The following is a 12,376-nucleotide window of genomic DNA, read 5'->3' as shown; positions in this document are numbered from 1 at the left end:
ACTTCCTCTCCTTAGTTGTGCCCAAGCCCGTGTGCGCGTGTGCGTGCATACGTGAGTGCTCGTGTGTATGTATATGCACGCATGTGTGCGCGTGTGCGTGCGTGTCTAAATTTCATTTACTTGTAACACTAGAAGTTAGTTAATTAATTAAATGCTGGCTAGTGGCTGCCAGTCACTGGAAGGATTCAGCTCCTGAGTCCTGTACATGATCTGAATGCCCCAAAAGAAAACCGAAAAGGGAAGGAAGAGCCGCTTCCAAACCACAGAAAGTGCAAGAGGACGTTTCTCCCCAAACCAACATGAAGAAATCGGACTCCAAGCTATTTAATGCATGCATGAAATGCCAGAAAGAAACCCCAGCCCGAGCACTGCACCCATTACAACGAGGCAAATGGCCTGAACACCGCGAGCGCTCGCTCGTCGCGTTAGCCCGCCCGGCGTGCCGTACTCGGGGCTGCTAGGTCATTTCGCATAAATGTAAGTACTGGATGAATGATGCTCACAAATGGGGCTGTCTCCAGCGTTTCCATTGGGACACACAGCTAAGGTAACACGGTGACTGTTGTTATCGACATTAACACTGGCAGCGTCAAGGAGTCGTGGTCCCAAACGGTTGTGGAAAGCCCCCGCCAGTCCTGGGGGGCCTTGCTCCAGCGAGCCACGGCAAAGCCAATGCCCCTTTCCCCGAGGAGAAGGCAAAGGAGAGGGATCGCGGGGCCCAAACACAGTTCAACCATAAACACAGTGGCCTGGCTCGGCGAGCGACGTTTCGGGGGTTAAAAACCCAGCCACGTCCGGGGCAGGGGCGCAGGGAGCCACGTGGGTTTGTTCTTTAAAAACAGGGTTTCACTGGTTACACCGTCACTAGGATCATGTCATGCAGCCGACAACACACCTCTGTACAGGTCCCCGGCCCCGGGCGCTGGGCTCAGACCGGCGTGGTTCGTCGGTTGGCCGGGTTGTTGTGCAGCGACTCCTTGAACTCTTTGGGGATGGAGTTATGGACCTGTAAAAACCCGTGGTCCCGCTCCGAGTTGAGCAGCGTCCCCATGGTCACCTTGGACGGATCCCGCGAGAGGGTGAACATGGAGATGTCGGTGGAGGGGATGGTGTTGAAGCCTTTGCTGACGGGAGACAAGTCCCTGGAGCGAGGCTCCGTGGAGCGGGAGCTGGACCGCCGGCGGAAACGGTACCGGTAGGTGGGGAGGCGCGTGAAGGCCGACTTCTTCAGCAGCTCCGAGTGGGACTTGGCCCGGATCTGGCGATGCTTCTCGATGTACATGTGCACGGCGATCACCCCCACCATCTCCGCGATGATGAAGGACAAGGCGCCGAAGTAGAAGGACCAGCCGTACGAGTAGCTCTTCTTGGAGTCGCTCTGCCCGGGGTCGCCCGCATTGGCGGAGATGTAGACGATGATCCCGATGATGTTACTGAGACCTGCAGGAGAGACGGGGCAGGGAGAGCGCTTGACAAGCAGCACTGGCACCCGGGCTAACACCAGAGTTGGCCCAGCCTATTCGTGGCAGGCCGTGGCAAGGTCGGAGCTAGAGCTGGTCGGGCATTTTCTGCACGTGCCTCTACCAGATGCTATGCCGGCGTATGCACAAATCCTGAGCTGCGGCACCGTGGGCGGTTCATGATTGCTGCTTCACCGGGGGGACCCTCCTCACCGGCCACCCGTCTGGGGTGGCTTTTACCGACACAGGGCTCTTATTGCATTTATTACTGCCCCCGGAAACCCACCCTGGGCCTGTCCTAGATTCAGAGAGCTGAAATGGGGGCTGGCTTCTCTTGCAGTCCTGCACCTCAAGCTTCTTGGCTCAGGCTGCGTCACTGCAACTCAGCGCGACTGAAGAGCCTGTTGCTCCCTTGCAGCTTTCCAGATGCAGGAGCCTCCACCCTCCCTGCACCGCTGCATGGGCACTACATGGGCACGGGGCAAGGAGCCTCCCACACCCAACACGGAGCAGCACAACCCCGCCGGGCAGGGCCGCACGGGCACTCGCGGAGCCGCCGGGGGTGCAGGCACGATGCGGGGTGTTTCTGAGCAAGCCCTGCCGCTTCCTGGGCTTTGCAGCCTGCGGGTACACGTGCGAGAGAGGGAGAGGACGGAGCGCTCCTATCACTGCTGCTCCTGGGAGGACCTGGAGGCTTTGCTGGGGAGCGGGGCCGGGCGGCAGCTGGCTGGGGAGCGCTCGGCCGCACGCTGCAGTCCCTTAATGGCTCCGCGAGGCTCCTTCTGTCGCTCCCCCCGCCCCACCGCCAGCTGCAGATCGGAAGCAAACCGTCTCTTTGGGAGGCAAACCGAACCGAACAGACCCTGCCGCATGAAATAACGAGGCGGGACGTGGGGGAAACGCGAGCCGGGAGGAACGTGCCTATCCAAGGACACTGCTGTCCCCCCGGGACTGCGCTGAAGCTGTCGGCACCCCTGCGCCCCACGCTCGGGGCGAGCTCCCACCAGCCCACAGGAGGGGACGGCCCTGATCCTGGATGGACGCAGCCGGGGGCCATCGCCGGCAGTGACTTGCTTGGCACTCACCTGCCGACACGAAGAAGATCCCGGCGCTGAGGATGACGTTGTGCTTGCTCTTGTAGAACTCGCTGGCCGCCACGCACAGGCCCCCGAAGAACAGCAAGCCCACGCTCAGGATGGGGAAGATGCTGGATGCTCGGACAGCCCCTGGCAGGGGGAGAGAGGAAGGGCACGAAGCCACGACTTACAAACCAGTAGCCGAGTCCCCTCCGCCAGCCCGCCCCGGGGACAGATTGGGAGCCCGGTGCGCGCAGAACGGCGTCGCCGCCTTTCCCAGCCGGACTCACGACGGCCCAGGCTGTAAAAGGTCACTCGCTGCCAGCTGCTGCCGAGGCGCGGGTGCTTAATCCGCCGCATTAGCTTTGGGGGTCTCTCCTTCCGATCAGGGCTGCTATTAAAAGCCGAGGGCTTCAGCTCAGCCCCATTAAAATGCTATTCTGGGGGAGTTTTAAGCAGGCGCTTTTTATTTTAAACGCGAGAGAGAAAAAAGGGAGAAGTTAAAAGCTCATCTGCTAAAATTATCCACCCCTTCTGTTAAACGCCGGGGCCCTCGGACAGCGGGAAAGAGCTCCCGGCTCTGCCAGGCAGATGGACCGGACAAAGTGACCGCGTCCGTCAGGCCGGGGCAGGAGAGGTCCCGACCTCTGTGCTGCACACGGCCGACGTTGTGCACCGTCCTTCGACCCTGGGGTTGGATTTCACCCCGAGTGGGTCAAACCCCGCCGGCGACAGCGACGGGGAGCCTGGGGAGCTAGCAAGAGGCTGGAGGAAACCTCCTTCCTCTGCCTTCTCCGCCAGCGCAGGCAGATGCTGCAGGGGCTATTTCCAGCTCAGCCTCCCACAGCTCTCCCTCGTCCTCCCCCGAGGCGGAGGGAAGGGCTGTGAAGAGATGCGTCTGCGGTGCTGTGCGCGCGCCTGTGTTTTGCATTCGTGTCTGCAAAGCACGTGTCCGCTTGCACGTGTGTGGCTGGCTCGTGCATCTGAGCAGGGAGTGAAAGGATGCAGCTCCGTCTCCCCCGTGCCCTTCCCAGATTTCCAGCCCAGGTGCTGAGGCAGGCTGAAGAGCCCTGCTATTTTCACCCCATCTCCCTGACTGCAGCCCCGTCCCAGGGAATACAGAAGATCCCCACCACTAAGAGCCCAAACGGCCCCGCAAGGACCTGCTTGCCTGCTAGGAGCAACGTCTCACAGGCCTGGGGCCAGGAGAGGCTGGGTGGGATCTGAAAGGGGACAAGGAGACGTCGAGCCTCTGGTCTGATATCACCGAGCTCCGATCACACAGCCCTCCTGGAAGCGGAGGCAGGGGCGGATGCAGGCGGCCGCAGCGGGAGGGAGAAGTGGGGTCCTGGGGGATGCTGCTGCCCCGTTTCCAACACGCAAGGTCTCGTGCATTCTCCCACCCGAGCAGTGGGCACCCCCAGGCCCCAGCGTTAGGGGTCAAGGATGCAGAGAGCAAGGGCAGACTTACGGAGGAGGTACTCGGCCGTGTCCTGCTCGTAGTCCGCGTCTTCGGGGAAGTGGTCGATCTTCTTGCACATCCCGCGGAAAGTCCCTGCGGAAACACAAGCCCCCGGCACGCGTCAGGGACGTCGCCAAGGTCTCCCCGGGCGCTTTGATGCCTGCTCTGGGCACGGGCAGAGAGAAGGGCAGCAGTCGAGCTTGCACGGTCGGGGGGTGGCTATGCGGGCAGCAGGGCTGCGCTGGACGTCAGCGGCTCTGCGGTATCTGCCCGTGCGCTTGCTCCTATGCTGCTGCAATGGAAGTGAAATGGTGATGAAAGAGGGTTAAATTACCACGGTTTAGCTCCCACGTCCCACAGGGAAAGGCCACAGGCAGTCATCACGGAGCGGCTGAGAGCCGGGAAAGCTCCACGCGCCGTACCCCCCGTCAGCTCGCGTGTCCATGCCCTAGCAAACGCCGCTAGGACAGGCCACGCGGCCACACCGGCTGGTCCCTACCGAGATCTCACGTGCACTGGAAACCCCCGGGGATCCAGCACAGAGATCCTTCTCCACAGGCCTCTGCTATCCCCCGAGGCACAGAGGTTTCCATCCAGCTGCAACTCCGAGGGGCCGATAGTGGAGCTGCCTCCCACCGAGAGCTCATTGAGCTTCCACTTTCCAGCAAACAAAGCTCGGCGACCAGTTGACCTCTCCAGCGCACGAGGCTTATGTCTCTGCCGGCCAGGCCCCGGAGCGGGGGCTACTTAATGGCTTAATAACAACCCACCGGTGCAGGATTTGCTCTCTCTCCAACCCCTTGCTTGTGGGCAATCACGAGTCCCCTCAACAGGAGGAGGCTGAAGGGTGCAAGCGGGACGAGCTACCCAGAACAGCAGCGTGCGCGGCGCCGGGAAGCTCTCTGAAGCCTCCAGACTCCCATTCGCTCGCCCCCTCCTACCCTAGCACGCAGCACCTCCGCAGCCTGGCGTGCTTCCAGGGGGCCAGGAGTCGAAACTCATGGAAGAGGCGATATCTTTTATTAGACCAACCAGATATCTGCAAACACGTGATGTTACGTATTTGCAAGCTTTCGGGCACGCTCACCCTTCATCAGGCATAGGAGAGAGCAGAGACTGTAAAAGCTCTCCTAGGTAGCAATGAAATGAGGTCCGTGCACCAAACCTGGGCGTGACCTTGGGGGTTAGCTCAGCCGGGCGCTGGGCTGGAAGGGGCGTCTGGGCACCGACGCGCAGACGAGGCCTCCAGGGATGCCGGGTACGAGGGAGGGGCGCTCGTACAGCTGGCCGGTGCCCGAGGACGCACTCGTGACAGCTCTGGAGGGAAGCCGGAGAGCCTCTCGCCTCCCAGCCAAGGGTCTGACACGCTCCCGCTCTTCTGTCTTTGGCTTTCGCACAGACACACTGTCATTTGGGGGCTTTGCAAAATGCAACGCGCACCAGGACGCAGGTGGGGAGACGAAGGAGCAATGTGTAATCGCACGGCTCCCTGTTTTCCTCGCCCTCTCGTCCCATGGTGCAGTCGTGGGCTCCTGGGACCGGTGGAGCTGAGCATTCAGACGTTTCCCTTTCTGAAAGGACACGTCGACTCCCCTGGCGAGCACAGAGCTGTTTGCTGCTCACAGTCAGCGAGCATCTGCGACACGGCAGCTGGAAACCCAAGCGGATCGGGACCTCACACGGGTTTACGTTTGCTCCTTTTTCCCTACCCGCGAAGCAGAGCAGAAGGGTGTTTTAATGACCGTGTCCCAGACAACGTCAGCGCGGGTGAGCGACGGCCCCCTCTGCATCACGATGTGGGCTCCGCTCAGCCCCTGCCCACCCTCTCCCTGCGTCCCGGCTGGTCTCGTGCTACTATTTCCAGCTGGGTGAAGCGATGCCTGCAGTTACCCTGTTGGGACCACTTCACACGGAAACCGCTGCTCTACCTTTGACAAACCCTGGGCCCCGTTACCGCCCTGGCCCCCCCCTGAACGACGGCTCTCACAGGGTCAGGAGCTGCCTCTCCGGCACTCAGCAGCAGTTGCTCTGCCTGTGGCAGTCTGGTTGCTGCTCGGCGCTTACGTGCTGTCTGGGACTTGGATTCAGGTGAGTTTTGCTTCTGCTGGCAGTGAGACACGGACGTGTGCGTGCGAAGGCTGCCCACGCGCACCGCAGTGTCACAGCACGGACTCAATGCTCGGTGGACGGCAGGGCAGGAAGGAGCATTCGTTCTCCCCAGCTCGGCTCACATGAAGCAGGGCAGGTGCTGGCTGCCTGTCAGCCCCCCCACCCTCGGGGCAGATCCATCGCTTGGGGCGCTTGTACACAGTACGCAATGGTGTTGGTTGTTGATGGGGAAATGGATGCGTCTAGAGATCAAATCCCCCCCAGCCCTTTAACCCCAAATCCTCACTGTGGAACGGCATGTCCTGCAAGCTACCTCGCCGCCCGGGAAGGTGTCCCCAGGCTCAGCCTGGCTCCAGGGCCAGGCCCGCCGGCGTTATCTCCATGCACACTCGGTTCCTGGCACGCCCTGCTGGATCAGGGAACAAAGATGCAGCGCTCCCAGCTGCTGCTTGTGCCCAGCTCGGCCGCCCCAGAGCCCGGCAGCGCTTGCAGACCGCAGCACCTCTTCCCCCCGCGCGGCCTGGCTGCCCTCGCGACTTATCTGCAAAAGCAGCAATTTGGATCTCGCTGCCGGTCTACAAAAGGGCTGCGCAGTCAGCGATGCCGACAAGGAGCCTGAGCACGGGAGCAGCTTTGGCCAAACCTCTGCTGCAAGACTGTTTCTCCCAGGCTCCGTGCCCACGGCCCGTTCCCTGTCCCGTCCCCGTCAGCGTCCACGAGAGAACGACCGGTAACTTGGACAGAGACCAAGCTAGGAAACCACAAGAAAAGCCGCTCTTCTGGCACAGAGGCTGGGCTCAGCTACACAGATGGAAACGGAGAGGCCGGCAGCATCACCTTGCCGGGCCAGGAAGAGCAAGATTCCCCTCCTTTAAAAAAAACAAGTCCAATTTGCAGATGTACCCAAATAACAACGTTTCCGTGACGATTCATCCGGCCAGCTCTTTGCAAGCCTTTCTGGTGGGTACCACAGAGCCTCCCGGCTCAGCAGCTCCATGCTCTTCATGGAGAAGCCTGAAATTGCTCCCCTTTCATCCTAGACCTGAACGAAAACAGGCTGCAAACTCCTGCAGTTCACACAATCACAGAGGAACGGGCCTGGAAGGGACTTCGGGAGGCCACATCTGGTCCAAGCCCCGCCTGAGGCAGGACCAGCCCTGTCCAAACCACCCCGTACACATCTACTGCCCAGCCTCCTAGCAGCACTGCTCAGTCAGCCCTGGCACGGCACCCGGCATCACGCCCAACCCTGCCACAGTTAAACCAACGTCTTGCTGCTGCAAAGTTGTTAATACGTCGGATAGAAGGCCATGCCCCCCGCTACAGGGGAAAGCAAACCCTCCTCCCCTAGTCCATACCAATGTGACGGGGGGGAAATCCCTTCCTGCCCCAATGCAGCGGCAGTCTCACCCTAGGTGGAGGAGAAAGACGCGCTAGCCAGGACCTCTGGGTCTGGGTCTGAGTCCCAGCAGGAGCACTGGCACGACCAGTCCTAGGCTGCAGCCAGCACCTCTGAGAACGGCTTAAAAAAAAGAAGCAAAAACCCTGAAATAGCAGGAGGGGGAAAAAATCCTTCCCAACTCCATGTGGCAGCCAGCAAAGCTCAGAAGCCGGGGAAAGACCCAGAGTACAATATGGGCATCGCTACCCCTGGATCCCTGGGCACTTGTACACACCACGTGTTTTGGCCTTTCTTGCGCTGCAACTGCGTGGCTGGTTGCATGAGACACGTAGCAAACGGGCTGGAGCGATACTTATACCAACCTCCACGCCCAGCAGACACCTCGGGCTCTGCGCATCTCGGACGACTCCAGGCTCTCCCTGCTCCGGCTTCTCGAGCCGCGCTGAGGACACCCTGCATTTCGGGGGGTGTCACCCGTTCAGCTCAGCACTGACGGCGTGCAGCTACAATGCAAGCATGCGCACGGTCAAGCAGTTTAGCACGTAGAAAGCGCCCTCGTGGCTGTGCAAAGCTGAGGGTTATCTCCTGGCCCAGACCAACTTTAACAGGTCACTTCCTCCCAGTGATTTGCAGTCAGCTCAGAACTGGCCCTTCGCTGGGGCAGTGGAGGCGGCTCTGAGCCAGGATCGGAGGGTGGAGGGGAGCTCGCAGCCCAGTGCCCCCCTGCACACAGGCAGGATTTGCTGTGAATAAGCCCCCCAGGCAGACGCCCGCCCAGCCTCTGCTCAAAAGCCACCAGGGAAGGGGATCCCGCAGCTTTCCCAGGCAGCTTCCTCCTTTGTCCCGCTGCTCTGACAGGGAGGATGGCTTTTTCCTAAGACTTAATTTAAATCTGCTTTGCCGCAGTTTAAATCCACGGCTTCACGGCCTGCCCTCGGCGGCCAGGGAGAACAATGTTTCCCCGTCTCCTTTACCGCAGCCTTTCAAACACATGAAATCTGCTATCATGTCCTCCCCTTAATCTTTTCTCCACACTCGACACGGCGAGTTCAAGCTCGTCTTGCAGAGCTGCAGCCCGGTCCCTCTCTCATCTCTGCGGCTCACCTTCCAAGCCTCTCGAGCTTCCCCGCGTCCACAACTGGGCTCACGCCAGCCGAGGCCTCACTACTGCCAACGCCTTCGCCTTTGCTCCATTTCATTCGGCTGCACGTAGCTCACCTCTCCAATTTATCAAGAACGCTTTGAAGTTCAATCTTATTCAATCTTATCTCCCACTGTGTTTGCCACCCCTCCCGCTTCCAGGTCATCTGAGCATTTGATGGGTGCACTCTCCACGTCTGCATCCGTGGCTGGCTTCCAGGAGATCGCAGACCGGGATCTGTGCACAGTGCAAAGCTGTCCAGTGCCAGAAAGCTGCCCGCTCCGCGGCCCAGGGATGAACTGACCAGAAAGCCAACACGAGGAGGAGGAGGAGGAGGAGGAGGAGGAGGAAGCACTGAGGAAGAGGCCCTACAAGTCTGAATCATGAAGGGGGCGGCTGTGTGTGGAAACCCAGGATCGGGTGGGCCTGCATCACCTTCGTGTGAGCCTGGCCCGTGGCTGGAGGAAGCTCAGTGAACATGCCCGTCTGTTCTTGCTCAGCCCATGCACCTTGGACTACTATTCCCATCAGGCCCGTGCCTCGAGACCCAAAAGACATGAGGATGCACAAATGCATCACACGGACCCGGCCCGGTTTCCCCAGGAAACGATGCCCTGGAATCGGCAAGGCATCACTCTGCTTGCTCTGGTGCACTGAAGATGTAAGGCTCAGGAAGAGAGACACTGGGTGCCCAAAGCTGTGGGGCAGGAGACGGAGTCACACCCCGCCGCACCTTCCTGCCTCGCTGCTGGAGACCTGCAGCAAAATGAAGGGCTCCTCCCAAGACCCCTGCTGCCAGCGCCATCTCCACCCCCCCGGCCACACGGCCCATCGTCCTCCCCCTGCAAACACCGTGGGGCCGTGCTGGAGGTGGGAAAGGACCAAACCTGCCTTGTGTGTGCAAGAGGGCATTTGGGGCCCAAATGCTTCAGCACGACCAAAGAGGCACTGGCCGGCGGCGTGGAAAGAAAAGGCTTGCACACACATCAGGAACTTGCTTTCTGGAAAGGATCGGGACACAACCGGACAGACAGACAGCAAGGCTGGGAACAGCTGAGGCCCAAAGCAGATGCAAGCGGAGAAACAAGCTGGTGCATGGGACCGATCGGCCTCTTCAAAACCACGGCCTCCCGCTCCCAGCCCAAAGGGCACCGCGGATGCAGCACCTCACGCACTTCCCACTCCCACAACGGGTGCTCCCCTTCTCCCTCGGCTCGCAACGCCACCGCCCCCCGCCATCGTTTGTGTCCCCACCGCTGTCAAGGGAGGTCGGCTCCTGCCGTGGCTCAGCTGCAGGAGACTGGGGATCTGGCGGGGAGACCTGCCCACCCGCCACGTGCCCGTCACTTCTGCCGCCAAAAAAGACCACGGACGAGAAACGGGAGTGTGGCGGCGCTCGGGCTCTGCGTGGCTTCCAGGAGCGCTCACCATCACATCCCCAGCAGGACAGGGAGCCAGGATGCCCAAGACACGGGGAAGACGTGTCAGGCCACGCCAGCCTTTGCCTTCCAGCCTCGGGGATGAAGCACCTTCTGCACGGCTGCAAGGAAGAGCAGAGCCAGGAGGAGGCAACGGCTCCAACGGTAAAGCAACTCTACCCGAGAGATGCACCCACCTTGCGTGCTTCCTGCCCCCCCACAGGTGCCCCCGCGCATTTGCCAGAGCTGCATGGGCATCTGCACGCTTTGCCCTGGAACGCGCGTGCCAGCCTAACCGCTCGTGGACAGCCCACGCTGAGGTCAACCAGGCGGGGACTCCCAGCGCAAGCGCTGCCCGAGGGAGCCTGCAGCAGAAGGCCGGTCCGGGAGCAAACCGAATGCCGCGCCAGCCCCAGCTGAGCCACAGGGCTCGAGTCCAAAGGTCTGGGATCATGCCAGCGTGTCCAAAATAGACAGGCTTTTGCTCTGGAGTCAATGCAATCCACCCAGCACATCACACACACCTCCTATGTGGTGACCCAGCACACACACACGTGTCAATCCAGGATATGTAGCCACCGAGCACCCCATCATGCACACATAGGACGACCCGGCACACACAAAACGCGCGTGCACCCCGAATCGGTGTGACGACACGCAGCGTGCCCGCATGCCCTGCCCTGGTGTGCATGCACAGACTGCCCCGTTAGGGGTGCACACACGCGGTGAGTCAGCATACGGTCCTCCGCAGAGACGCCGAGACCCACGGCACACGCTCCTCCACCCCACAAACATCCACCCACAGAAGTACCATCCGTGCGGGCCATATGCAGACGGGGAGGGCTCCTCGCCAGTTGGTGGTCCATATGCGGCGCTTACTAAGAGTGCCAGATTCCTCAGTGCTGATTAAGAAACAAGGCAGATGCATTAAATGTTGCTAAACATTACCGCTGCTGCACTTCAGCATCCATTGGTAACTTTCCCGGGGCCGCCCGTTCAGCCCGTTTGCCTTCCCTCGCATTTCCAAGCTACAGCAAGTCTGCAAGCTGTTCCAGCCAATATAGATCTGCCCTCTGTGCCTCTTAATGGCTGCACAGCTCCTATTAGCAAGGGATGCTGTGCACAGCGTGTGGGACTTTACAAGATCTTCTCCGTGCACTGACTCACTCGCAGGGCGCCAACATCTCCCTCTGAAATAAGCTCCTGGGCAGGGGCACGGGGCCAGCATTCATTTTCTGATTACAGACAGAAAACTTTGCCTTGATACCATGTGGGAGAGGAGTTCAGAGCCGGAGCTGGTCTACCAGGATGGCGTGCAAACAAGAATACTAATTTCCCTGGCTGGATCTCTTTTGAACTTCTCGGCAATGCTCCTTGTTGCACCCCGACGGCGTGGGAAGTGGTGGAGGTGGCAGCCAGATCGCCACGCTGGGCAGCGGGGCAGGACAGACCTCCCTGAGACAGGCTGTGCTAAGATACAGGAGCATGGCAGGGGGACAGGAGGAGGACTGGCTAACACCCTAAGCCTGCCTCTGCATGCGCCCTCCTGTGCAGCAGTGATGAGGCCACATCTGGAGTCCTGCGTCCAGCTGTGGGCCCCACTGCAGAAAGGATGTGCACACGTGGGAAAGAGCCCAGCCGAGGGCCATGAAAATGGTTGGGGCTGGGGGACAGGACTGGTGAGGAGAGGCTGAGGGAAATGGGCTGATTTAGTCTGCAGAAGAGAAGACCGAGGGGGATTGAATAGCAGCCGTCACCTCCCTGCAGGGGGGCTGCAAAGAGGATGGAGCTGGGCTGGTCTCAGGGGGGGCAGATGGCAGGACAAGGAGCAACGGACTCAAGCTGCAGCAAGGGAAGTTGAGGCTGGATATTAGGAAAAACTTTCTCACTAGGAGGGTGGTGAAGCACTGGCACAGGCTGCCCAGAGCGGTGGTGCAGTCTCCAGCCTTGGAGGTGTTGAAGACCCGGGTACTCAAAGCCCTGGCTGGGATGATGTAGCTGGGGCTGGTCCTGCTTGGAGCAGGGGGTTGGACTGGATGTGACCTCCTGAGCTCCCTCCCAGCCTCATCGTCTGTGATTCTGTACCACGCACAACACACGTGTGTCATGCTTAGGCCACACGTGGTGCAGGCGGGTTGCCGGTGCTCTAATGCACACGAGAAGCCGATTCCTCAGCAGCTCCCGGAGGAAGCTGGGCCGCAACAGGGGCTGGGCAGGTCCCTGCATGGCAGGCAGGGCACGAGTTGCTCTTCCCAAAGGCAAGGGAAGCCGCGGCGGGGCCGTCAGAGCGCTCCTACCAGGTGTTTGG

At 60.5% G+C, this 12,376-nt stretch overlaps 1 protein-coding gene across 1 annotated transcript in view; it reads right to left on the bottom strand.

Annotated features, from left to right (window-relative positions):
- Window positions 1–411: 411 nt before the first annotated feature.
- The window catches only part of CACNG3 (calcium voltage-gated channel auxiliary subunit gamma 3), a 64,057-nt gene continuing 52,092 nt past the window's right edge, over window positions 412–12,376 (bottom strand). The window contains exons 2-4 of the mRNA XM_006027150.2: window positions 4,008–4,091; window positions 2,546–2,686; window positions 412–1,440 (exon numbers count right to left, since the gene is read on the bottom strand). Coding sequence (XP_006027212.1) covers window positions 929–1,440; window positions 2,546–2,686; window positions 4,008–4,091 — 737 coding nt within the window. The 3' untranslated portion in view covers window positions 412–928. The remainder of the gene's footprint in view (window positions 1,441–2,545; window positions 2,687–4,007; window positions 4,092–12,376) is intronic.

Source organism: Alligator sinensis, unplaced genomic scaffold, assembly GCF_000455745.1.
Source record: "Alligator sinensis unplaced genomic scaffold, ASM45574v1 scaffold1164_1, whole genome shotgun sequence".
NCBI lineage: Eukaryota > Metazoa > Chordata > Crocodylia > Alligatoridae > Alligator > Alligator sinensis.
The sequence above is the reverse complement of the archived record's forward strand: the minus strand, read 5'-3'. Positions and strand labels throughout refer to the sequence as shown.